We start from the raw sequence: 26,506 nt of genomic DNA on the forward strand, positions 1-26,506 counted from the left end.
CCTGCCTACCCGCATTGGCCCGTGACTTGGACAAGAAATGGAGCTCTGCTGTGATATGCAGCGGGGAATTCGTGATTGGTTGCTGGTTACAGCTATTAGTCTAACCTGACTGACTCACACATATTGCACGTTTCAAAAGAAGCCATTTGGGGCCTGGGAGTGGGCCCCATCTTGTTAATGGGAGTGGAGGTGAACACTCTTCAGGGAGAAATACTGGTTCCTGACCCCTTGCACTTCCATAGGGAGGGAATTTTCCAGGGAGGAAAAGTACACAGAAACTCAATTTTTCTCTCAAAGGAAGACTTGTGTGATTGGTGAGTCAAGGAAGGGACTGACCTCAGTCCTTGTGAAGCCAACCAGGCCCCCTGGAAACCACCTTCTGGGCTCTCCCCACGGTAAGCTTGCAGCAGGAGACACCCCTGTCCTTGTTTTGCTATGCTGGTGACCAGGGCAGTCTTTCAACTTCTGGGGTTCCTTTTTAGGACATCTTTGTAACTGCACCCCTATGACATATCTTCCAATCCATCTTTTCTCAAGAATGAAGCTGTCATTTTTACCTCTCATAACGGTGATGATCTCTCCCTTGGCTCCGAACCAAGGAAGAGGGGAGAGTGATTTACTGGTCCTCTAAAATCCAACAAAGACTAGGAAAGTAGCTGTTCTCTGTAGCAATGGCCCAAAACTGAGGCCAACTCCAAAATATCACTGTAAAAATTTTTTATTTATCAGCTGCGCGTAGGGCGGCCTTTTCCCACGTTCACGTGACCCGGCGGTTGGACTGAGGGTCTCCTTGCAGGGCAGCTGCTCCAGAGCAGAGCAGGAACTGCAGCGGCCGGAGTCATGGCAGAACAAGCATTTAGAAAGTGTCTTCCCCTCTTTGACCGAGTTTCAGTTGAAAGGAGCGCAGCCGAAACTGTAACCGAAGGAGACATTATGCTTCCAGAAAAATCGCAGCCAACAGTGGTGGCTGTGGGAACAGGCTCCAGAGGAAAGGGTGGAGAGATTCAACCAGTCAGTGAGTGTGAAAGTTGGAGATAAAGTTCTTCTCCCAGAATATGGAGGCACCAAAGTATTTCTAGATGGCAAGGATCGTTTCTTATTTAGAGATGGTGACATTCTCGGAAAGTACGTAGACTGACATAAATCATTATTGAAATGGCATGAAGGGAAGCTGCCCATTCTGGCGAAGTTGTGAAATCTTTCATCATGTAAATAATTTTCATGTCTCTCTTTTACAATAAACTAATGGTATCCAAAAAAAAAATTTTTTTTATTAAGTTTATTTATTTTGAGAGAGAGAGGGTGGGGGAGGGGCAGAGAGACAGGGAGTGAGCAAGCAGGCTCCACACTGTCAGTTGCAGAGCCTGACGTGGGGCTCGATCTCATGAACTGTGAGATCATGACCTGAGCCTAAATCAAGAGTCGGACACTTACCTGACTGAGCCATCCAGGCACCTCTTGAAAAATCATTTTGAATAGAAGTCAGGGAAATTTCAAAGGATTTGTCAAAAAAAAAAACAAAAAACAGGCAAAAGGGACTGAAATGAGGGGTAAGTTGGGAAAACACTAGCTGTGACCCCTCTTTTGATAAACAATTTAGATGAGCCTCACTTCTGTCTTTTACATACTAGGATTTGAGATCTCATTCGAGCAAAGAGTTCCATGCCTAAAGACCATTTGCAAATCTGATTTAAATAATCTTTTAGGTACCCTCCAGCCCGAAGGATCTCTGACTTATATAAGAAATCCCAAATTCCGTTTTTGTAATGTTTGCCAATGACAGTGGTCTGTGACAGACACAGACAGATAACAGGCTGGGATGCAGAGAGAAGTCTGAGGGTCGGCTTCTAGATGAAAGCTCTTTTGGAAGCAAAGAAGAGATGCACCCAGGTGATCTGAGCTGGTGGGACAGCGGTGCCCAACCTTTCTTTTGTCTTGGGCACAGTCTGATGGTCTCACCCGAAGGGGTGAAAACGGATTACGAATACCGCGTGGGCCAGAGACAGCGTGGACAGTGTTCCCGCTGCGAGAGGCAGGAAGGGCACATTGCGTTTAAGGACCTGAGAGAAGGTGGTTGGGAGGTGAATTCGCTTCCTACGGCTGCTGTAACGAGTCCCCACAAACTTGAGGGCGTAAAACAGAATTTTATTTTCTCGCAGTTCTGGAGGCCAGAAGTCCAAAATCAAGGTGTCAGCTGGACCACACTTCCTCCAAAGGCTGGATGACAGATTTCGTTCCTTGCCTCTTCCAGCTGGCGGTGGCATCAGGTGCTCTTTGGCCCCCCTGGTCTGGGGCCCCTGCTCCAGGCTCTTCCTCCACCTCCCCATCACCTTCTCCTCTGTGTGTCTGTGCCTTCCCCTCTTTTGCCAAATATCCCGTGTGGCCCTTATAGGACACTTGTCATTGGATTCAGAGCCCACCCGGGTAATCCAGGACGATCTCCTCATCTCAAGATCCTTGATTACATCTGCAGAGACTCCTTCTGCAAATAAGGTCATATTCATAGGTTCTGGGAACTAGTGTATGGACGTATCTTTGGGGGGGGGGAGGGGTACCATTCAACCCTCTGTAGGGGGCGTATCACAATTTTGAGGAGTATGTAATGAACATTTGAAATAACGTTCAAAATAACTTGAAATAGTGAACATAATGAAGCCACTTTTTAATTTTTTTTGAGTTCATTTATTTGAGTCATGTCTACACCCCAGCGTGGGGCTCAAACTCACAACACCGAGATCAAGAGTGGCATGCCCTTCTGACTGAGCCAGCCAGGCACCCCAAAACCATCTTAATTTTTCAGCTACAGAATTGCCCTGCTTCCCTGACCCAGAGTGTGTCCAGCAAATAACTTCAGTAAGCCTCTCTAAGGTGGGTAGGCGTGATTAACTGCAAAGCTTTTATTTTGCAGAGTATGGAGTTTGGGAGCCAGAGCTGAATTGACCAAGACAGACGGGACTGGAAGAGCTATGTGGAGAAAGGATGGAGAGAAGGCAGGAAGCCAGGTGACCACGCTAAGAATTTAGATTATGAAATGGATCCATTCCTTCAACAAATATTTATCTCAACAAGGCTGTGTGTGCCAGCCTTTGCACTAGGTGCTGGGGATATGGCAGTGAACACACACACAGTCTCTCCTCAAGAAGTGTGGGCAGTCACTTATCCCTGTGAGGTTCAATGCCAACACTTCCACCTTCTTTTCCCCAAATCTTCAGCAAAATCCACAATGCTTGCTAAATGCTCTGGAGATGAACTTGCGGGAGGAGATGGGAGGATATAGAGTCTCGTTCCTGGGTTGGAATGAGGCAAAGCCAGAGGTCCCTCCAAAAGGCCACATGTGGTTTCCATGCGCTAGTGGGCCAACTGGGGCTTTTTAGGCACATCCAGCATCTACTTCCCCCTTCTCATGAAGCAAGAGCACTTTGATTTGCTTTTAAATAACTACTTCTCCCCCTTTGCAGTCTTAATGGGACTGTGAGTCAAGTGTTTTTCCCTCAATTCCTAGTCACAAGAGGGTCACAAGGGCCAAGCTAGGCCAGTAAGACTTGGGAGATGAACCCTAAAAGGAGAAACGCAAGCATAGAATAAAAAGTGGAGCTGATTTAGCCCAGCAGCTGCAGTCAAGATTAGTTCCTGTTCCCCGAATCCCTGGTACCCCTTCCATATCTGGTGTCTCCGTGGCCCCTTGGAATCTGTGACCTACTCTATATCCTTCCAATAAATTCTCTTTTGCTAAAGTCAACCAGAGTCCTTTTTGGGTACCTGTAATCAGAGAAGCCTAACTGATCGCAGTGATCGAGAAAAGTCCCAAGCCCTCCTACCCACTAAGAGGTCTGGGCACCTGCAGGGGATGAGGGCATGCTGTGGTGACAGATGCATCTCACATCCTCAGAGCTGGGTTTGTGACTTTTCTCTCAGGACAGTTTCGACCAAAATTTAAAGTCTCCCTTAAGCTAACAGTGATTGCCCTTAATTACCAAGGACACTCAGCGTATCAGTGCCAGCCCTTAGAAAAAGGCCAACACGATGCCAGAGAAGAGAGAGGGATCAAATTCATCTAGGTCAGATAAAGGCTTCCGATGCAAACTTGAGCTTAATAAACATTCCTGAGTGATCCTTAAACCTTGCACCTGAATTCAGTTCTGCACTTACTGTGGGTCTTTCTGGCCCTGGTGACAAGGCAGGGCCTTCTCCTCCTTTGTGCCCATGCATTCATACAGGCCACAGGGGAATTCCTCAGGGGAGAGAAAGCTAAATTTATACCTTCAATTAATCTTCCAGTGTTCTTGCCTGCCTTCAGTCTATACGGAGTCTCCTTTTGCCCCAACCACTAGGATCACACCTATTAGCAGATAATTAGCCATTATAGATAGAAGCCGCTTAGCTGCTTTTTAAAAGTACTTCAGTTTTGAATCCAGTCTTCCCAGGATCTCAAACCTCTTCTAATATCCTCTTTCAGGGAACCAGGATTCCACTCTATGAACAAGAAGTCCTTTAAGACTCCCAAGAGACCAGGCCATCGGCTCTCTCCCTAAACACACCAAATTCCTACCCAATCCATTACCCATTCCAGTAGAGAGCACACACCCTGAAGACAGAGAGCTGGTCCTAAGTGCATCTGCCCAAGCACTACTCAATAGACACCTAGTTTTTAAATTTTTTTTTTCAATGTTTATTTATTTTTGGAACAGAGAGAGACAGAGCATGAACAGGGGAGGGGCAGAGAGAGAGGGAGACACAGAATCGGAAACAGGCTCCAGGCTCTGAGCCATCAGCCCAGAGCCTGACGCGGGGCTCGAACTCACGGGCCGCGAGATCGTGACCTGGCTGAAGTCGGACGCTTAACCGACTGCGCCACCCAGGCGCCCGGACACCTAGTTTTTATAATATACATGTAGACTTTATACATTTACATAGATATTTGTAATTATATATATATATATACACACACACACACATATGTGTATATATGTATGTGTATGTATGGGTGTGTGTATATATATATATATATATATATATATATAATTTTTCCCCTTTCCAAGCCACAAGGCAATCCCCCCAGGGATGATAGAAAGCTAATTTATACCTTCAACTGAAGTTTCCAAACGTTCTGGCCTGCCTTTAGCCTGGCAAGAAAACAATCTTTTTTTGCCACTTAATGCCAGATTCTGACCTTTGGCTTCCTCAACTGCAACGCAGCAGCCGAGATCTTAACTCAGAGCTGGGTTCATGCCTTGTTTTTGGTGCCTTGTAGCTGCTTGGTCTTAAGTGACTTAACCACGCTGAGTCTTAAGTTTCCTTACCTGAGAAGTGGGAATAATGCTATTTCACAAGGTTGTTCCCAAGCCCAACCGCAATACAGAATGATCGGGAACTTTAAAAACATACAGAATGGAAGCAATGCAAGAAATCTGCATCCTTAAAAATCCCAAGTGATTCTCCGGTACAGCCACATTGGAAACCATAGATGGGAGGCTCACATTAAATGATCCAGAAAGTAAATGTGATCCAGTCACATTCAGCAGCCGGTTGTGTTTCTGGAAATAGGGTTCTACCCTAACGGAGTTGTGAGGATAAGGGGAGCACATGGAGCCTTTGGAGATACTAACGGTATGAAGTCCAAACAGAGGATTAGATGTTTCCCAAGGTTAAGCTTTATTTAGTTAGTGCTGGAAATGTTAAAGGGGAAGGGAGTTGTAATGAATGAAGGGTTGGCAACCACATCACCTGTTCAGTCAGTGTTCCTCAAAGCAGCTCAGAACACGGGGATACTGGCGATATACTGTCCCCCCGAAATAAGCAGGATCAGGGTGCCTGGGTGGCTCAGTCGGTTAAGCATCTGACTTCAGCTCAGGTCATGATCTCGGGGTCTGTGAGTTCGAGCCCTGCATCGGGCTCTGTGCTGACAGCTCAGAGCCTGGAGCCTGCTTCAGAGTCTGTGGCTCCCTCTCTCTCTCTCTGCCCCACCCTGCTTGTGCGGTCTCTCAAAAATGAATGTTTAAAAAAAATTTTTTTTTCTTTTAAAAAGCAGGATCATTCCTTTCTAGCTTTCTGCTATTTCTCCAATGCCAGAAGAGGGGGGCAGCGCTCCTTCCTGTCACCCCACCTGGTGATGAATGATGAGAGCCTACCTAAAAGGCCTGGCTGGTTCAAGCTCAAGAAAAAAAAAGGCTCTGTAACATCATGGCCTCTGCCTTCCAGGCTCTAGGTTCTTATCTGGTTAATTCTGTAGGGTTCCAGGAGTCAGACCTGCAGGCTACAGAAATGCCGTAAGGCACACCACAACTGGATGGGGCGCCCAACTCCGTGTTCGGAAGCACACTGCTTCATTCCAACCAAAACCCAGAAACTGTGCTTCCGGGAATGAATCCTACAGCTAGTCCCAACACATGAGCTGGTCCCCTAAAACATGCTGCATTGCTGTGATTGCAAAAAACCCTGGACACTCCTACAGGCCCGAGAAATGCCTGGTCACGTAAATTAGGTAGTGTCTAAAAGAGGCAGCAGGGTAGGTATACGGAAACTTCAGACAGACGACCGTCAAGTTGTACATTTTAATTTACAATTTTTACCAATAAAAAGAATTAGTTACAAAAGGGGAAGTTCTCTATACAAAATAAGGATTTTTTTTTTTCCCCACTCATAAAGAGAATCCACTGTATGTCCTGCCTGGCCAAATCAAATCTCAACTAGCTTGCTTAGCTGAATTATTCCAAAAAGATAGGTAATCCAGACAAGATTCATAAAATCATCAGCTCTTTACACGTGTTTAAGAAGAATTTAATGAACATTCTGCCTTGAACGAAGGTATTCTAAAGAATACTTGTAACCTTTACCGAAATGACTGCTCTCAGGCAGCTGAATTGCTAAGAGAGCATATACAAGGGCCTCGAGCTCACTCGTCATGAGAATCTTCTTACGCTTACAATGAGTTTCCACTCCTGTACAATGAGGGCACATGTGACATAACAGGAATAATGGCTTTTAAAGTTTACAAGTAAATTTTATTGTGGCCACAGGTCAACAGCACAAACACACGACTGTTAAGGTTCAGAGTCTCTCCGCCTCCTTTATCGTGTAAATTAAATAAGGAGAGGTACACACAAATTTTATTAAAATCAAGCTGCTTTCAGGTCCCCACTTCCTAGTGTCACACACGTCACTGTTTTAAGGGTGGGGCAAAGCACGGTCACACTGATAGAGCACAGTGTTTCCTGAGAAGAAACCAATCAAAATGTTCAAAGCCAAACCACTCAACACTGCTCCTAGGCCTAGCTGTCTGCTTTGAGAATAAAAACAGAAAATAAGAAACTGTGAAACACCATAGCCTTCAAAAAACTTTATTGGGGGATAAGCCTAGCTCTGATGGAAAAAGCCCCTACGGGGGGAAAAAAAAAGTTGTGGGTATTTAAGCTGGTCTGATGTACATTCATGACTTCTACATTCATGGCTCAAAATAAAGACCCTCAAACACAAGTGATTCTAAAGCCATTACAACCCAAAATTATGTGATTCACTTAGATGTGCTTATATTAGCTCTTATAATATGACCTATGTACAGAGGAACTGTGTCCTCACCATTAACTGAAGCATGTGGCCATTCAAGGTGGCGGGAGAGGCAAAAAAAAAAAAAAAAAGACAATTTAAATAGGGTATAAGGTTCTCACTCCACACTATTCAATAAACATATATCCAGAATGAGAATGAAATGGAACCGATGCCCAGGTGCCTCTCAAAGAGAGCGACTCCCCGGGGCACGTGTGATTTGGAATTTCCTAGCACAACACACCCCACTACTCCGGGGACACGCAAAGCCAGCATGCCCTACATGAGATGCAAAGGGACTATCCCTCGCACAGTTTGCACCTAGGCCCCGTGCAAGACGCAGCTCCACTGAAGTTGTGATCCCCTCGCTTAAGGAAGAAAACGCCTAGCAACAACCTATGCCTCATTAACACCAATCTGTGTCCTCACGGCCTAGTGGTGCTGTTTTTTCTTTCTTTTAATAAAAAACATCTGTAGCAGTGGCAAATGGTCACAACTGACATCGGGTCCCAGCAATTCCAAAAGAGAAAGCTCTCCAACCGCTGGTCCAGTCTTTTCCCCTATTGTTATAGTTCTGCCACCAAGGGGAGAAAATGGTGGACAAGTTCTTTGAGCCCAAGCCTTGGCAAAAGTCAATAAATAAGAGAGCTTGTCAAAGGCAGAACCATCTCAGGGGCAACCTCCCCCAGCTGCAAACGTGGGGGCTGGAAAAAGAAGGAGGGAGGCAGGTGTGCAAGAAAGAGGTAAGAGTCCCTTTGCCAAGGGTTTAGTGACCCAACCCCAGATTCCCAGTTTGGTGCCAGCAGACCAGGACCTGCCAAAACCCGTTATTGAGACAGAAAAGGAAGAGAAGACACCAAAAAAGAGAGTCAGTTCTGAAATTTGCACAGTCGATATTTGTTCTTCGTAGCAGTAAGGACTTGAATGAGAATCACGAAACTTGAGGAACACTTATATTTTTCTTCAGGTCTTAAAAAATTGTGTCTTGTACTCAAAGACTACATTCAGTGTGGGTCAGGTCCAACAGCGTTTGCTAGAACTCGGTGGTTAAGCACGCCCAGCACTGGGAGGAGACTTCATCTGAGCAGAGTGGCTGGTGGGCAGGCCAGAGGCCGCTCCTTCACTGGTCTCCAAGCCGAAAGCCCTGTCCCCAGTTGTGTCTCCCACCTCCGCCATTCTGATCAGCAGCCCGCCTCATGCTGGCGGGGGGCACACCGAATCCTGACACCCCTCCTCGCCTGCTGGGCAGCCAGCGGTACCTGGAGCGGGGGTAGGGGGAAACAAAGGAGAGAAGACGAGATGATCACTTCCGCACGGTGATCTGACCATTCAGCACGTCTCCCTTTCCTGCATCCCCATGGCATCTGTCATACTGAATTATATTAGTCTGGCCAATGGAAGACAATGTCTTACTTAACTCTGCCTTTTCAGCACTTAGCTCGATGCCCGGACCACAGACTGTGCTCACTTTTCGGATTTCTTAAATTTACTACGTCTCCAGCCAAATTCACACTCTAAAAAAATTCGTTTTCTGATTACAAAAGCAATTCATACGGAACAGTATAGAAACAAAAATATTACTCCCACAAGCCCAACGACCAGAAAGAACCACCTATACATAGCATTTTGATGGATCTAAATATGGATCAACCTGGATCAAAGGAGGTAACAGAAATTCACTTGCAAAGGACCAATCTGCAGCCTGCACGTTGAGGCCCACACGGCACCTCCGCCCACACCTGGGCCCCACGGCCGTCAAGGGGGACTGGAGATGCCCACTTTGTCTCGGAATCTGGGGTGTTTTTCAATTTTTGCATTTATACATTTTTGAGAGACAGAGAGAGATAGAGTGAGAGAGAGAGAGCACACGCACAAGCGGGGGAGGGGCAGAGAGAGAGGGAGACACAGAATCCGAAGCAGGCTCCAGGCTCTGAACTGTCAGCACAGAGCCCGACGCGGGGCTCGAACTCACAAACCACAAGATCATGACCCAAGCCGAAGTCAGACGTTTAACCGCTTAACCGACTGAGCCACCCAGGCGCCCCTGGGGTGTTTTTTAAATGTTCATTCCTAATCTGTCTTCTGACAGCCTTCTTTCCATCTCAAAGATGGTAGGAAAGCTGAAGTCCAAAAAGTTTACCTGACTTCCCACCTTACAGATTAATGACCTAAGAGTCCCAGAGCAGCTAAGAAAACTTAAACCCAGGTCTGTGTTCTCCATAGTCTTTCCCTTCCTTGTCTATTAGTAAACTGAGAACGTGTTTTGTTGTTTTGTTGTTGTTGTTGTTTAATGTTTATTTATTGAGAGAGAGTTAAAGGTCAAGTGGGATAGGGGTAGACACAGAATCCCAAGGAGGCTCTGCGTTGTCAGCACAGAGCCCAATGCAGGGCTCGAGCTCACAAACCACGAGATCACGACCTGAGCAGAAATCAAGAGTCAGATGCTTAACCGCCTGAGTCACCCAGGCGCCCCAAGAATGTGTTTAAACCTATTCCACTTAGATCCTAGTGTTTAAAATTTTGTGAGAAGGCAGAGGCCATCATCTGACAGCCCTGTTCAAAACCCTCACGGCACCAAGAGCAGACCGTGAGTGGTAACATGTCCACAGCAAAAAGCTTGCACAGCACGTCCGTATCATAGAACGTTTTGCTTCCACCAGGTGCTGCATAAATTCACCTCGTCTTTACCACAACCCTGTGAGCCAGGCACTACTATTACCCCATCTTGTAAATGAGAAAACCAAGGCAAGACTAAATAAAACCCTTCTAAAAAGCGAGTGTCCAGATTCCAACCCAGGCAGCCTGGTTCCAGAGTGTGTGCCTGTACCACTTACTGGACTACAGGCTTCGTGCTACAGACGGGACACACGGGGTGCGATTCAGGTGACCGCAGTTAGGGACTGGAGTCCTCATTTGTTCACATCATCCCTGACGCCTTTGTATTCCTGCCGAAACCACACAACGAACCCCTTTCACACAGAAAAATAACTACGTGCAGAAGACGATCTACTTTTCGAAATGCAATGCAGAACAGTGATAGATCTTAGAATTCTAGAACTCCCCATCTTCCCTTTTAAACAAATACGGCTTTGTTTTCAAGTCAAAACGTCTGTCCAACTCCTGACTTCTCCACATCCACGATGTTCTGGTACAATAATATTCCTCCAAAGTGTATAATGAAACAGAACACTTAAAAAGGGTGCCTTGCTTTGCTTCTCACTGTAAGACAATATGGGAGCCATCGCCACTGCTTAGACGGATAGTGAAATTAAATGCAAGTAATTAGTACAAAAAGACACCCAATTATACATAATCAACAAAAATTTATGGTAATTTCAAAGCAGTTAGTGCTTTTGCAAGGAGCTGCATTTTGTCATCTGATCTGTATGCAAAATTTAACAGAAGGGCTTTTCCACCAACAGAGAGCGCTCAAACGGAAGGCAGGCTTTGGCATGCCACTGATTTTTGCCACTAGAATCTCACATGCTTTGTTGCCTACAACTGAGAACTATCTCCAAGCCGTGAAGTCAGAACACGGCCCCTGAAAGTAAGAGAACTGTTGGCCGCCCACCAAATGAGCAAGTTGTGTTTTAATCAATTCATCCGCCATCTGACTTGATAAACCTAGACCAAAAATCCAAACCCGATGCTATCGTGTCCTTTGATAATCAGAAAGCAGATTGGTCATTTGTTTTTTTAGCCTGAAGGCAACTCAAGGCTCAGAAGACAAACAAGTTTCCTTTCATGCTCTTTAAAAAAAACACACACAACAAAAGTGTACTTCTCTGTTTGTATATAATACGTCACAAAAGAAGGCTTTTAAAACCCTACCCCTAAATTACAAAGGGGGTGCAGGGTGAAGGGGCCTCAAGTTTTACTGCTCACTGACCCCTTGGAAGAATGATGAATCACAAAACATTAAAACGAGCAAGATGAGAAAGGGTTTTCCTTCTTTAAAGCTTTTAAATACAAGCTATTATTGCATATCCCAGACTGGAGATTAGGTGTGATTGTCGGGCAGGCTGTGACACCCAGATGGTGATTTCACTGGTCCCTTCTTCAACAGCCTTTTGCCTCACTGACAGAATGGTCCCACTCCTGACATGCTTAAGTGTGTCAGCATCTTCTGGCTTGTGAAATCCCACCCTAGCCCCAACTTTAGGAACAAGGCTAAGAGCTTATATTTACCGAACACCCACTACTGTGCGGCCAATAGCCTGCCTTACCGCCCGCAGCCCGATGAGACCCGGCTTCCCCCCAGCGTACAGGCTTGCAAGTTGAAGCTCGGAGGTTTTATTAAGCAACTTCCCCAATTATCAAAACTGATGAAAGAGGGGAACGGGATTCCAACCCAAGTCTGTCTCAAAACCGAAGCTGTGCCCTCAGCCTCCTCACCTGAGTAAACCGTAGGAGCGGCAGAGAAAGAACCAGCACACATTCCCATGGTGCCTACACTCTACAAACCTCAAGTTTCTCACTTTCACTTTGAAAAGTTCCAGAAATTTTCCATTCTATAATATCTGATAGAAAAAATGTTTGGGGCGCCTGGCTGGCTCACTTGAAGAGCATGCAACTCTTGATCTCAGGGTTCAACATGCCCTATGTTAGGTGTGGTGATTACAAGGGAGGGAGGGAGGGAGGAAGGAAGGGAGGAGGAGAGGAAGGGAGGAAGAGAGGAAGGAAGGAAGGAAGCAAGAAAGGAAAGAAGGAAGGAGGAAGGAAGGAAGGAAGGAAGGAAGGAAGGAAGGAAGGAAGGAGAATGGAAGGAAGAGAAGGAAGGAAGGAAGGAGGAAGGAGGAAGGAAAGGAAAGGAAAGGAAAGGGAAGAAAGGAAGGAAGGAAAGGGAAGGAAGGAAGGAAGGAGAATGGAAGGAAGGAAGGAAAGAAGGAAGGAAGGAAGTTAGTTAGTCAGTTTGAAACTGCCAACCAGTGAGGTAGCTTTATCCCCCTACCTCTTCTCTGGCCAAATCTTGTGTAAAATTGATGCTCTCAAAGCATATACTGTTGTCCTGTTACTGTGCCCAGCCCCCTGGCGCACTGTGGGCCGCGCTGGAGCTGCACATGGGGCCCCACCTGTTCAGCAGAGCTAGAATGTTCCCTGTGATGCCTGACTGGAGTCAGCAGCAGCCCCTAGCTAGAAGGGCTCCAAGGAGAAGACAAGGCTGTGGCTTTGATCCCTGACTTCCTGTGACTGTGGGACCAGGACAAGTCTGCCGGTTCACATTTCTCCATCAGCCGCAGAGGTAAATCCGACCCCTCGTGGAGTTTGATTAGGATGCCTAAGACACGGGTGGTGAAATAAATGACTGTGACATGAGAGAGAAAAATACTTACAGAAACTGAGGTGTAGACAGGAAATTCCTTCCTCCCAAGTCCATCGGGTATCTGAACATTAGGAAGAAATAAAGATGTCCGACAAGATTTCCAATTAGCTCATTGATCACCCTGCAAACAAAGAGGCAAATTAGTTTCAAGACATTCAAGCAGTGAAGTGAGATGTGGCCGGTTTTAACTAACAGCAAGGGAAAACAGCCTTCCTGGCGGCCCATTTCTGGTCCCGAGCAGCCCGTGGTGGCTCTACAGGGAGCCCTTTCATGGTCTGCGTGGCAAATGCATTCTGAGGGGAAGGGGAACCAGTCCTGCTGGGGTCTGTGCTCTCCAAGGGCAGCTGCCCTCCAACATCTCTTTCAAGCCCCATCTCATCCTCAAAATCTTGTTTATGCTACTTCCTTGCCTCCAGAGTTGCAAGCTGCAAAGCTTCTGAATGCTTCAGCCATAAGTACTATATTTGCAAACCATGGGCAAATGGGAAGGCCAGCGAGAGAGAAGCGTGGGGAAGGTGGGGGGACGGTGCAGGCCTGTTCACACATTCCTGGAGCCACCGCACTTGCCCCTCGCCTCCTGTGTCCTTGAATGTAAGACATCACAAAGATCACTTTGCGTGGCTGACCTTGTAATCCTAAAACACACACTGCCTTCGGTTTTTCCTGGCTTACGTACAGGCCCTCGAAGGTTCTATAGATCCACTCCTACTATCAAATACCCTGCGTTGTCCTCTGCGGCCACATGATTCCTGTCAGGGACAAATCAACATCTGCAGCCACTCCTGGGCTCTGCCCTTGGCAGCTTCAGCACGCTCAGAACTTGCTAGGCTCTAAACAGCGTCGGTCTGCTTAATTCACTCATTTCTGTCAATACGCTGCAGACATCAGGACCACACAGAGCGGGTATGTCAGACACATTAAGAAGAAGGACCCTCAAAATCTGTTAAAAATGGAAAATACTTTGTAGTATAAGTGGGAGTTCACAGAAGAGTTGCATCTTGAGATCTTCCTTTTAAAATTCTGACTGGATACATTGAAGGTTTTCCTCTCAGCTCGAATTCCAGGCTGGAAATTTGACCCTATTTGGCTATAATTTCTGTACTATCAAACCGCTTGCAAAACTACTTCCCATCTGAGAATCTGCATTTTGATGACTGGTGAGCAGTTTTCAAGGCATTCTGGAAATGCCTCAAGAATAAAAAACATAGTAATTTCACGCATAGTTCTTAGAGGAGTCAGCCTAGACACAAAGTAGTTTCTGGTTTGCTCAATCTGGACAGTGAATCCAGAAATATTTTTCAAAAGCACATACATGGAAGTATACTGTGCCTAACGATGAGCTAACAAAATAACAATCGTTCAGTGCTAAATGTGCTTAAAGTCCCGCGATGTAATCAATTCCATCAAAATGAAATTACAGTGGACCCTTGAACAACACAGATTTGAACTGCGTGGGTCCACTTGTATGTGGGTTTTTTCATGTATACAGTACAGTTCTGTAAATGTATGTTCTCTTCTTACGATTTTCTGAATAACATTTTCTTTTCCCTAACTTACTTTATTGTAAGAATACAGTATATGATACGTATAATACGTTACAACCTAAGACATGCATTAATCAACCGCTTATGCTAGCAGCAAGGCTTTGGTCAACAGGAGACTAGGAACAGTCAACTTTTGGGGGAGTTAAAAAATATACACAGATTTCCAACTATGCAGGAGGTTGACACTCCTAATCCCCGTTGTTCAAGGTCAACTGTATTTCATAAGTCTGAGGTTCCAATGCATCGACGCTGAACTTCTTTAAAGTTTCATAAAGACTAGAGAAGACAAAGAATAATGGAAGTCTTTTAAGGATTTGTTTCCAATTAAATAAATCGAGTATTTACTTACGAGCCTCCGATGATATAGTTGAATCCAAGGATCACCCAAGGTAAATAACAGGCCTAGGAAAACGTAAACACAAACATGAATAACCACCCCTAAGAAGGACGCAGGTGCCAGGGGGCTGGAACGGGTAAGCATATACTGGTAAGAGCTTTATATAAATCCTGTGGAAAGTCACCCCCAAAATTTCTCAGACCAATCCATCAGTACTGTACTTAACTTCCAATCGAAAATTCGTATATTAGTAACTGGAGGGACAGAGTACTGTGCCCATGGATCAGATACAATACATGCCCTGCTGAATGAATACTAACAAACAGCTTCACAAAGGAGCTGGGTGTCCTATGGACACTCATGAAAACATGACCCATAATAGAACCACATTAAGACTCCAACTAGCAAACTGTTGCCAATGAACTAAAAATATCCCACCTTTTTAGGTTCTTCTCTTACATACTTCACAAAATTACTTGGGATTTTTATCTCATTATACACAGATACCCTGAACTAATACTCTCCCAAATGAGAAAGCTCCCCAGTTGAATTCAACATCCGAGCCTCTGTCCAGATTCAACACATCATACCAAGAGCTAAGGGAGCTACAAGGAACTTCACAAAGTAGTAAAGAAAGGGTTCTACATAAATAACTTGAAGGCAGAATGTGGTAAATATTCTGGAACATAAAGCACTGGAGAGCCCCAAGGCAAGACTAATTCCAGGCAGGAAACCCAGGAGTATGTTCAGTCCCAACTCAAATGAAGAACAGGTAGGATTTACAAGAGGAAGAAAATCAAAGATGTTACAGGTGGAAAAGTGTGGGAGAAGGAACTAACGGGAAGTGTCTGGGGGGAAAAACAAATCTGTTTTAGCTGAAGCGTAAAATAAATTAACAGGGAATGATAACAGACTTTAAAAGGAAATGCTCCCCATGAGTATCTTTCCTTCCCTCTATCATACACACAGACACAAGACTGTTCAGGGACACATGCCTAAGGGGCCAAGAAGGAACAGTCAGCAAAGGAAGGATTCCAGGTGGGCTAAAGAAACGCAGGGCACTGACCAGGGGACTGAGCAGGGGAGGGGGGCTTGCCTATGGTATGTTGCTCTGCAGTGACCTCTTCTGGACGAGTCAGAAAGTGCACCTCTTGGATGAAGAGGGATTTCTGTGGAGACGAACGAAAAGGAAACTTTTCCAACTAGGTCAAAGTACCTTAAATCGTGTTCCAAACCAAAATGATACAATCATGTCTCTGTTCAGCTGGGCCCAGACATAAAGTACGGACATGATCAGAGGAATCATCAGCAACTGCAAAAGAAGTCAACGTGTAAACACAAGGCTCCAGAGGCACTTCAGAGGCTTACCGTGAATCTACCAGGTTGGGTTTTTTTGTTTTTGTTTTTGTTTTTGTTTTAACCTCTCCCCTCCAAACAAATTCTCACATGGCTATTCAAAAACCAAAAATAAATTCAATCATCGGAATTACAAATTGATCCTTTTAGTTAGTCAATTATACAAAGCATGCTACAAAATCCTGGAATAAAATCCAACAGAATTATTTGAGATGGATTCAGAAATATCAGAATCAAGCTCGGGTACTTGAGAAAAGGAGGCAGTAGGGACGCCTGGGTGGCTCAGTCGGTTAAGCGTCGGACTTCAGCTCAGGTCATGATCTTGCAGTTGGTGAGTTTGAGCCCCCACGTCAGGCTCTGTGCTGACATTTCGGAACCTGAAGCCTCTTCAGATTCTGCGTGTGTGTGTGTGTGTGTGTGTGTGTGTGTGTGTGTGTGTCTGCCTGCCCCTCCCCCGCTTGTGCACCGTCCCTCTCCTCTCTCAAAAATAAACATTAAAAAAAAAAAGAAGGCAGTAAAGCTTTACTTACTGTATATTCTCAACTTAAAAAGTACATATCCATATAATGCATAGAAAATACTGGAAAACCATCATTCTCAATGCACAAACATAATGAAGAACCCAGAAATGAGCAAGGAAAGTAATGGTTTAGATAATTCATGTAAGACCTTCAAAGAAGTTCTAATTCTATAACTGCAAAATGCAATTTAAGTTTCTCTCAAAGGCCATGAATAAGTAAATCTGAAACATGTAAAAGGGCAGTTTCAAGGGACACTTACCTGCATGTCCATTGCTAAGCCAGTAATCTTGGTTTATAAAGTTAAAGATCAGATACAAACAAAGCAATCGCACCTAGTATAAGTTCATTTCATTCCTGTGTTCTGAAAGAAAACACTTTTCTTATAGTTCAAACTGTTTAAAACATTCCAGAATCCCAAGTTATCGAATACTCTCCATTATGAATATTCTATTAGACTATAGGATGTCACGGAAATGTGAGAATTTAACTGCTTTGGCCCACGACTCAGTTGGCCCTCTTGCATCCTCTTTGCCTTGCCCTGCATTTTAGCACCTCTTCTCCAGCGGGAAGATGACGATACCTGTGCCCTGAAACAAATAATGATTCTACTCACATTCAGGGCTCCACAGCATGGCTGAGGTCCAAAACAATTTTTTTTTCTTCCCTTAAAGGAGGGGAAAGGGCATCCAAAGTGCCACATGTCCTGGCTCCCGGCCAAGCTTCAATGGCAGCTAAGCCCCAAAGCAATTCTGAGCTCACCAGCTCCGCACAGACTGAGCCATCGTACCCTTTCTGCTGCTCTCACCATCTGTAAAGGTCCGCAGCTGGAAGGCTGCTGGCAGCGGGGGCTGAAATGCAGCAGAGACATGCTGTGGCCCTTCCCAGAGCCGGCTCCCCCTGGATGGACTGAATGACTATGTAGGCCCCGAAGACGAGGACGGCAATGAAATCAGAAAAGGCTGCTGGCTGTAAATTAACTTTCTCATAAGGAGCACAGATTCCAAAAGCTGTCTCATGGCACGGAATCTCTCTGCTGCAGTCAACGAGCTGTCACACATGAGAACACAGAGAACTGGGAACAAGAGGGACAGCAATACAGTTGAAGCAAATGTGGAAAACCCCACCAAGGCAATGGCAAGAGAATGCACCACTCAAGGGCCATATGATTGACTACGGCTCTCAAAGCGAACTTTAATTATTCTTAATTATGAACTGTAGTAAACAAAGATGCAAATGCTATCATTTGAACTGCTGTACACAATACCGTCTACTTTCCCAAACCTGAAAATAAAATGGTTTCTTTCTGGCCCAAAGTCACAGACTAAAGGATACCACGATGCAAATCCAGTTAAAAAGGAGCATGAATAAATAGTCTGCAGGCCTCCCATCAAAAGCTCCTAGAAACAAAAATAAGCCAAATGTCACGGTCCAGAATTTCAGAACAAAGTGATTTCTATGTAGAGAAATGCTTCAAAAAATTCTAGAGAAAGCCAAAATGAGAATATTTTTAAACTTCTCCTCCCCAAAAAAAAAAAAAAAAAAAAAAAAAAGGAAAATTTTTAAAATACCTAAAGCCATGTCTTCCAATAAAGCCCTGAACTACAGTCAACTGAGTGAGGCTAATCTGTGTTCTCCTAACCGAATTCCAGTAAGTACCATCCTCCAACTACCACAAGCTGTAAGACCCGCAGGGAGGGCAGTTGGTTCCACGGCCAGTGAGCTCCCATCCCCTGAAGGCTTCACAACTAGTCGGCCTCTCCTTCCTGGCTCTCCTCGTGGCCCGATGACACATCTGTGATCACTTGTCTCCCTCCTCCCTCTGCGAGACCATAAGCTCTGATACTGGAGGGACCCCATCTGTCTGGCCTGCCACTGTGTCTCCAGCAAGACTATGCTGGGAGAATCTTACTGTTGTTGTTATTATTAGATGCACACACACACACACACACACACACACACACACACACACACTCACACACTCTCACTTAGTCTGACACTGGGCTTTCTTGAGAAGATTCAGTCTCCTTCTTCTGGCTTACATTCTAGCAAGGGAAAACAATGCTGGCGGAGGGGAAGAGTGAGGGCATGGCCAAACCTTCCCATAGACTCTGACTCTTCACCTTCAGACCACATCCGGGAGGTAGAAGGGAAAGACCTATACCCCCTTTTTACCGATGAGGAAATAAAGTTACGTGACCTGGATCACATGGCTTGTTAGAAGCAGGGTGAAATGTAATTACTAGTCCAGTGCCCTTGTCACCACACCAAACGCCAGGCTCCGTCTTATTCCTGGACCGAACAATCAACACTGGCCCTGCTCTCCCTTCTAAGGGTGAGCCCTCATGCCTTCAGGTGGGAGACCAGAAGAGAGGCAGAGACCACACACAAATGACTGTAAGGTCATTCTAGCTCAAACAGCTACCTTCCCTCCCCTCCACACCCCCTCATAATCGCATGATATGTAGTCAGTTAAAAAAAAAAAAAAAATCCTCTGTCTCTCTCTCTCTCTGTTTCAAAAATAAATAAAAACAGGGGCGCCTGGGGGCGCCTGGGTGGCGCAGTCGGTTAAGCGTCCGACTTCAGCCAGGTCACGATCTCGCGGTCCGTGAGTTCAAGCCCCACGTCGGGCTCTGGGCTGATGGCTCAGAGCCTGGAGCCTGTTTCCGATTCTGTGTCTCCCTCTCTCTCTGCCCCTCCCCCGTTCATGCTCTGTCTCTCTCTGTCCCAAAAATAAATAAACGTTGAAAAAAAAAAAATTTTTTTTAAAAAAATAAAAAAAAAACAGGGGCGCCTGGGTGGCGCAGTCGGTTAAGCGTCCGACTTCAGCCAGGTCACGATCTCGCAGTCCGTGAGTTCGAGCCCCGCGTCGGGCTCTGGGCTGATGGCTCAGAGCCTGGAGCCTGCTTCCGATTCTATGTCTCCCTCTCTCTCTGCCCCTCCCCCGTTCATGCTCTGTATGTCTCTGTCCCAAAAATAAATAAACGTTAAAAAAAAATTTAAAAAAAATAAATAAATAAATAAATAAATAAATAAAAACATTAAAAAAAAAATTTTTTTAAAGGACGGGGGGTGCTCCTGGGTGGCTCAGTCGGTTAAGCATCCGACTTCAGTTCAGGTCATGATCTCACAGTCCGTGAGTCCGAGCCCTGCGTCAGGCTCTGTGCTGACAGCTCAGGGCCTGGAGCCTGCCTTAGATTCTGTGTCTCCCTCTCTCTCTGCCCCTCCCCTGCTCGTGCTCTGTCTCTCTCTGTCTCAAAAATAAATAAAAACATTAAAAAAAAGTTTGTTTGTTTTTTTTTAATCCTAACAAGTCTCCAAAAGACAGGGAAAAAATTCTATCTAAAAGAAAAAAAGTTTCCAGCAAAAGTCTCTCCTTCTTTCCCTAATTTCTCCCCTGGTGTCTCAAAGGCACACTTTAGCCACAGTGTTAAGGAAGCTCAATGATGGGGATCCCTATGGTGAATCAAAGCTAATTTCCAAATTTTAGTAAAATTTGCTTTTCTTTTCTTTTTTTTTTTTTTTTAATTTTTTTTTTTCAACGTTTATTTATTTTTGGGACAGAGAGAGACAGAGCATGAACGGGGGAGGGGCAGAGAGAGAGGGAGACACAGAATCGGAAACAGGCTCCAGGCTCCGAGCCATCAGCCCAGAGCCTGACGCGGGGCTCGAACTCCCGGACCGCGAGATCGTGACCTGGCTGAAGTCGGACGCTCAACCGACTGCGCCACCCAGGCGCCCCTCTTTTTTTTTTAAGTAGGCTCCACGTCCAGTGTGGAGCTTGAACCCGTGATCCCAAGATCAAGAGTCGCATGCTCTACCAACTGAGCTAGCCAGGTGCTCCTGTTGACTTTGTGATTCGGAAGCATTCTTCGGATTGAATACTTAAGCTATTGTAATCACATAAATTACAATACTATATTATTTGGCAAGTGTGCAACTGGGAATTTATAAAGTAAGTGGTCTCAAACTGCAGTCTTCCAGTTCAAATCAGAAACCTTATAAATAAGCCAACACTGCTGTATATTTCATTGACTCAGGTAGGAAAACATGCAGGTGGCAAACACATTGTCAGGCTGTTACCGTGAGGCTGTATGGTGGAGGGAAGACTGGAATCAATGAACCAGGGCTCCAGTCCCAGACATGTTATCTCAAATAGCTTTGTGACCTTTGGGGCATGTCACCACCTCTCCAGACCATTGTTTTCTCATTGTGCAATCTTATTTTAAATGGGCAGGTCTCAAAAGTTCCTCTCAACATGAGGGTTCAGAACCGCATTATTCATAACAGTGAAAAACGAATACAAGTGAAATGTCCATCAACTGATGAGTGGAAAAACACGGGGCTCGTGGGTGGCTCCATGGGTTAAGCATCCTACTCTTGGTTTCGGCTCAGGTCATGATCTCAGTTTTGTGAGTTCAAGCCCCACGTCAGACTCTGCACTGACAGCACAGTGATTCTCTCTCTGCTTCTCCCTGACTCACACTATCTCTCAAAACAAATAAACTGAAAAAAAAAAAAATGGAAAAATAACCATATAAGGGAATCTCATTTGGCAATAAAAAGGAATGAGGTACTAACACATGCTACATGGAAGAATCTTGAAAACACTAAGTGAAAGAAGCCAGTTACAAAAGATCACCTATTGTATGGTGCTGCCTATAAGAAATGTAGAGAATGGGCAAATCTAAAAAGGCAGAAAGTAGATCAGTGGTTGCCTAAAAGCTTAAGGGGACGACCAGGTTGAATGGAAATGGGGAATGGCCGTTAATGGGCACAGGATTTCTTCTTGTGGAGACGACGTATTCTCAAGTTAATTATAGTGATGATTGCACAAATCTATGAATACCCACTAAATTGTCCACTTTAAATGGGTGGAACTGTATAGTATTTGAATTATATATCAATAAAACTTGAAATAGTACCTCTCAGCTCTAGAATTTCAAAATGCTCAGTAAGGAATGGGGGAAGCTTAAAAGAATTAAAGCAAATAAAAGAGATCAATGGGCTAATAATCCTACAGATTGATCTTCAGTGTTATTCAGGTATTACAAATTAGTTACATTACCTGACTAGATAGGAGGGGTGGGTAAGTGGGTTCCAGGGCCTCAAGTAACGGAGAGAAAACAACTTACAAATAAAATATGGTCATGGCATTATTGCAATTTAGGCTTCATAACAGCATTAGGATTATTTTTAAGTCCTTGAATTTCAGAGATAAATATTAGAAAATTTACAGATGAAATGATATCATGTCTGGTATCATTTGCTTCAAATAATCAGGGGTGGGAGGACAGACATGAATAGAGATCAAATAAGATCAGCTAGGAGATAACAGTTCAAGGCGAGGAGTAGTTACAAAGGGGTTCTTGCAGGCAGGTGGACACATACTACAACACGGGTAAGACTTGAGAACATTCTAAGTGAAAGATGCCTGTCACAGAAGGACTCATAAAGTGTCCCAAATAGGCAAATCCGTATGCAGAGAAAGTAGCTCAGTGCTGGCCAGGAGCTTAGAGAAAGGGGGGGATGGGAGATAGAGAGTAACTGCTTTGGGTTTCGGGGGCAATGAAGATGTACTGAATTAGACAGTGGTTGGTAGCGGCTGAGTAACGAGACCAGAGCCCACAGAACTGTACACTTTAAAATGGCTAAAACAGGGGCGCCTGGGGGGCTCAGTGGGTTAAGCATCTGGCTTCGGCTCAGGTCATGATCTCACCGTTCGTGAGTTCGAGCCCCCCGTCAGGCTCTGCGCCAACAGCTCAGAGCCTGGAGCCTGCTTCCGATTCTGTGTCTCCCTCTCTCTCTGTCCCTCCCCCACTCGTGCTCTCTCTCTTAGACAATGAACAAATGCTTAAAAAAATTTTTTTTGTAACGGTTAAAACAGTCACTTTTACGTTCTGTGAATTTCATCTCAACAAAAAGGAAAACAAAGGTTCATTAACCTTTCTCACTACTTTTGTGTACATTTGAGTTTTTTCTGTAACAAAATTTTGAAAAACTAGTCATGGATCATCCACACTTAGAATTTCCTACTGATATAAAATAATACTACTCCAATAGCTCAATCCTCAATGAAATTACACCAGGGGGTAGAATGCTACAGCATTACTAGCAAGTTCAACTGGGACAGGGGAGAATAAAAATCACATATGCTGGGGGCTTTAAGTCCAAGCCCCCTGCTGTGGTCGCGAGACTGTGGGTCAGTTTCACCTCCGCCAAGCCACTTTCCTTCCCTGAATCTCCTCTTTTTCCTCCGTAAAACTAAGGGGATGGGCTAGGTCCCTTCCGGTGGTAAGAGGCGATGACCTGACACTTAATGTAGTGATTTGTTTTGAAAAAGCACCTTGTGCAAATGCCAGTTTAAGGAAAACACATTTGACACCAATGCCCATCCTTCTACTTCCCTACAGTTATGAGACTGATTCTCAATTCTCAAACTGACTTAGATTTAAGGGTGGTTCAGAATTCTCTACCCTGAGCTAACAGCCAGCAGGTTTATAAGGTCTCTGGAGTTGGCCAACCTTTTCAAAATCATTTAGGCTTAATAAAACTTTGTTCACATTTTGACCCAGCAGCATCAATTTACTGCTCTCAGGATAAGCAACTCAGAACAGCACACGAGGTATTGTACAAAGGAAATAACAATACCGAGAAACTTTTAAGAAAAGATTTTTGTAAAAAAACCAAACAAACAAAAAAACTTACCCACAACACCATATGGGCAGTCCTATCTAATAAACTACCATATTATTAAATCCCAGTTATATATTTCAAAAGTGAGTAATTCAATCACAGAGAATAACTTAAGGCTTTCATAGCATGAAGAAGTGTTTTTCAACCCCAGTCTGGGAGATATATACACTTCAGCCCAGTTGACATTTAAGGACAAGGACTGGGGCACCTGGGTCACTCAGTCAGTTAAATGTCCGACTTTTGATCTCAGAGTTGTGAGTTCAAGCCCCACAGTGGGCTCCAAAAGGAGTGTGAAGTCAACTTAAAAAATAAATCAAATAAAGGACAAATGAGTGCCATGTGACAGAAATGGGTGAGAAGTCAAATTTAAGTGAGAGGCACACAAGTCAGCCACTAAGGACAAGGTAGGGACAAGATGTATTAAGCTCTGGTCTTTCATTTTTTTTCACCTATAAAATGGTGACACTGTTACTTATGCTTCATGATGATGTCGTGAGGATTAAAAATCAAATAAACTAAGTGCCTAGTACAGTCCTGGCACAGTTACTACTGAGCATTTACTATCATTATGCCATTTCCTTACAAGCTAACTGCCCTCAGAATTCTTCCAAAAAGTAACTGGTAAATTAGAACTGGCGAATTAGAAACAAATCTTAAGACAACTATGGACAACATACCTGTTTCAAGACGTGTAGAATACTGATATAAGAAATATAAATTGACCAAATAAAGAAATCCAGTTCCTGGACCCACAGGGAAATAAAAGGTGGCAGTGATTGGCCTCCAAATCTGTCCGGATCAAAACAGACACAGTGGTTAGTTTCTCCAAGCCTGGTTAATTTTTTTTTTTTTTTAACTCAACAAAATTCACCCTTGCAAAACATTCTCCTCTGTGATGAAAGCAACCAAAGGGATACCACCAATATAATTCAAGAACACTGAAGGAAAGTTCCCATCAGCTACCATCATACCAATCTGCAAAGCGATGGAATAAAATCATGTAATATAAGCAATAAATATTCCTAAGCAAGTTGAAAAAAATCAATACTAAGAAAATATATGGTTAGTCTTTACTGGGAGAAGGGCCATAGTTAAGCCTGTCAAAAATGAATTATAAAGACAGGCTCCAACAGCACAGTAATATCTCCTTTTGGGAGAAAGAATATACCAGGGTGACAAACCTTACCAAAAAATGTCATTTTCAAAAGGTAGAAGTAAAATAGAAATGTTTTTATTCAAATCACTGTGCTATTTAGGCAATATGGATATATGACTTTACAACTGTCCCATCCCCTCAACACACACACACACACACACACACACACACACACACTTACCAAAAAGTCTACAATGAGAAGGAAGCCTTCCTCCTGACCTTCATCTCCTGATTCCCTTTCCATCAACAACAATCAGTTTCTTGTATTTCTTTCAATAACATTATGTGTTACTACTGTTCATTCTTTTTCATCCTACCTTGTATTGCATGGTTCTATGCCTTGTTTAAGTCCCTTGACAAAATATTTTTATTGGCTGTAAAGTATTCCTTTTATGTGAAGGTCCAAAATTTGTTTAAACCGTTACAAGGCCACGGTTGAATATTCTCGAATATCCTCTTTATACACTTACATATAGGATCAAATCCTGTGAGTTAATCTGCTAAATTAACAGACTTCGGCATTTAATTTTGGTAGACATTGCCAAATGCTTACAAAAATGTTTAACCAACTCCTATACTTACTCCTAAAATGTACATTAATGCCCGTCTTCTCTCCACGCCGTCACCATTTAGTGTGTATTTACGAACTGTTTTTAAAACTTTAGCACTTCCTTTCTTCATTTTCCTGCCAGATTTGCATGTCTTTATATATTATGGAAATTCCCCTTTCTCATTGTTGCAAATATTTTCTGGCCATTCATCTATGCTTTTACGGTATTCTTGCCATATTTTGACATGTAAAAGTGTAATTTAAGGTAGGCAAATGTATCTGTCGGGTGTACTTGGATGCTCAGGTAGCTCACAAGCTACGTCTCCACTTAAGAGTATCAAAATGTTCACAGTCCTACCGTGGCACATTCATGTTCGTGGCACATTCATGTTCGTCTCAGGAGTAAGGAAGATAACCTACTTCTTTTTCTAGGTGCTCACTCAGCTTTCCCAATCCCATTTACAGAGTAACCCATACTTTCTCCATTCATTTGAAACACTACTTTCTTTCTTGTTTTCTTTTTAAATATTTTTTAATGTTTATTTTTGAGAGAGAGACAGAGTGCGAGCCAGGCAGGGGTAGAGAGAGAGGGAGACACAGAATCCGAAGCAGGCTCCAGGCTCGGAGCTGTCAGCACAGAGCCTGACATGGGGCTCGAAATCGTGAACCACGAGATCATGACCTTAAGCTGAAGTCAGACACTTAACCAATCGAGCCACCCAGGTGTTCCGAAAAGCTATTTTCATTATCTATTTATTTCCTTTTATATTAAAATCTATTATTATATTAAAATGCTATCCTGTTTGGGACTGAATTCCCCTATCAATATCAAGCTATTTTAATGTCTAGTTTTATAATATGTAACAATATCTGGTAAAGTGATATGATTGAATAATCCCCCTCCTGTTTTTCTTCCACATTTGTCATGATTTTCTTGGCTGGTCTCAACATTTTATTTTCTCAAAAGAACTAGAATCAGCATCTTTATTATATCAATGTGATAACCATTCCCAGCCAGGAAGAAGTCTTTCACAGCTTTTAGAAGTTTTCTATTGAGCTATGCTTTCTAGCTCTAATACCAAACCACCAAAGCCGAATTACCTTACTGTTTGTAGTATTAGCTGGATTACTTTATTGTTTGTAATAGATTTGAAAACTGAGCCTCTTGGGCTTTCAAAGTATACAACTCTATCTGTAAATAAAATTTTGTATCTCATTCCATTGTGGTCTAATTCACTGGCTAGTACCCCCCGAACAACCTTAAATAATAATAGTGGTTGAAGCAGACGACCTTCCCAGTCCTTCGGAAATGCCAGCATAATGCTGGCTTTTGCCTGGAGAGCTGTGTGTCTTGCTTGGCAAGCATGTAAGACCCCCCCCCCCCCACCCCAGCATCCAGATGTTCTCGGTAGTGGGTCATGTGAAGAAGCAAAGACTGAGCACGAGGGAGGGGTGGTCTGGTCTTGGGAAAACGACTAAAGTCC

General features: G+C 44.1%; 1 protein-coding gene and 1 pseudogene across 2 annotated transcripts in view; one reads left to right on the forward strand and one right to left on the reverse strand.

Annotated features, from left to right (window-relative positions):
- The first annotated feature begins 357 nt into the window (after window positions 1-357).
- LOC122495769 lies at window positions 358-1,264 on the forward strand (annotated as a pseudogene).
- A 5,273-nt stretch (window positions 1,265-6,537) lies between these two features.
- The window catches only part of DERL1 (derlin 1), a 28,402-nt gene continuing 8,433 nt past the window's right edge, over window positions 6,538-26,506 (reverse strand). The window contains exons 2-8 of one of the 2 annotated variants that reach the window (XM_043601683.1): window positions 23,994-24,105; window positions 17,956-18,020; window positions 16,883-16,909; window positions 15,963-16,058; window positions 14,759-14,811; window positions 12,876-12,986; window positions 6,538-8,801 (exon numbers count right to left, since the gene is read on the reverse strand). In XM_043601683.1, coding sequence (XP_043457618.1) covers window positions 8,663-8,801; window positions 12,876-12,986; window positions 14,759-14,811; window positions 15,963-16,058; window positions 16,883-16,909; window positions 17,956-18,020; window positions 23,994-24,105 — 603 coding nt within the window. In that variant the 3' untranslated portion in view covers window positions 6,538-8,662. The remainder of the gene's footprint in view (window positions 8,802-12,875; window positions 12,987-14,758; window positions 14,812-15,962; window positions 16,059-16,882; window positions 16,910-17,955; window positions 18,021-23,993; window positions 24,106-26,506) is intronic. The other variant, XM_043601684.1, reaches the window with a different exon arrangement.

Source organism: Prionailurus bengalensis, chromosome F2 (assembly GCF_016509475.1).
Source record: "Prionailurus bengalensis isolate Pbe53 chromosome F2, Fcat_Pben_1.1_paternal_pri, whole genome shotgun sequence".
NCBI classification, from domain to species: domain Eukaryota; kingdom Metazoa; phylum Chordata; class Mammalia; order Carnivora; family Felidae; genus Prionailurus; species Prionailurus bengalensis.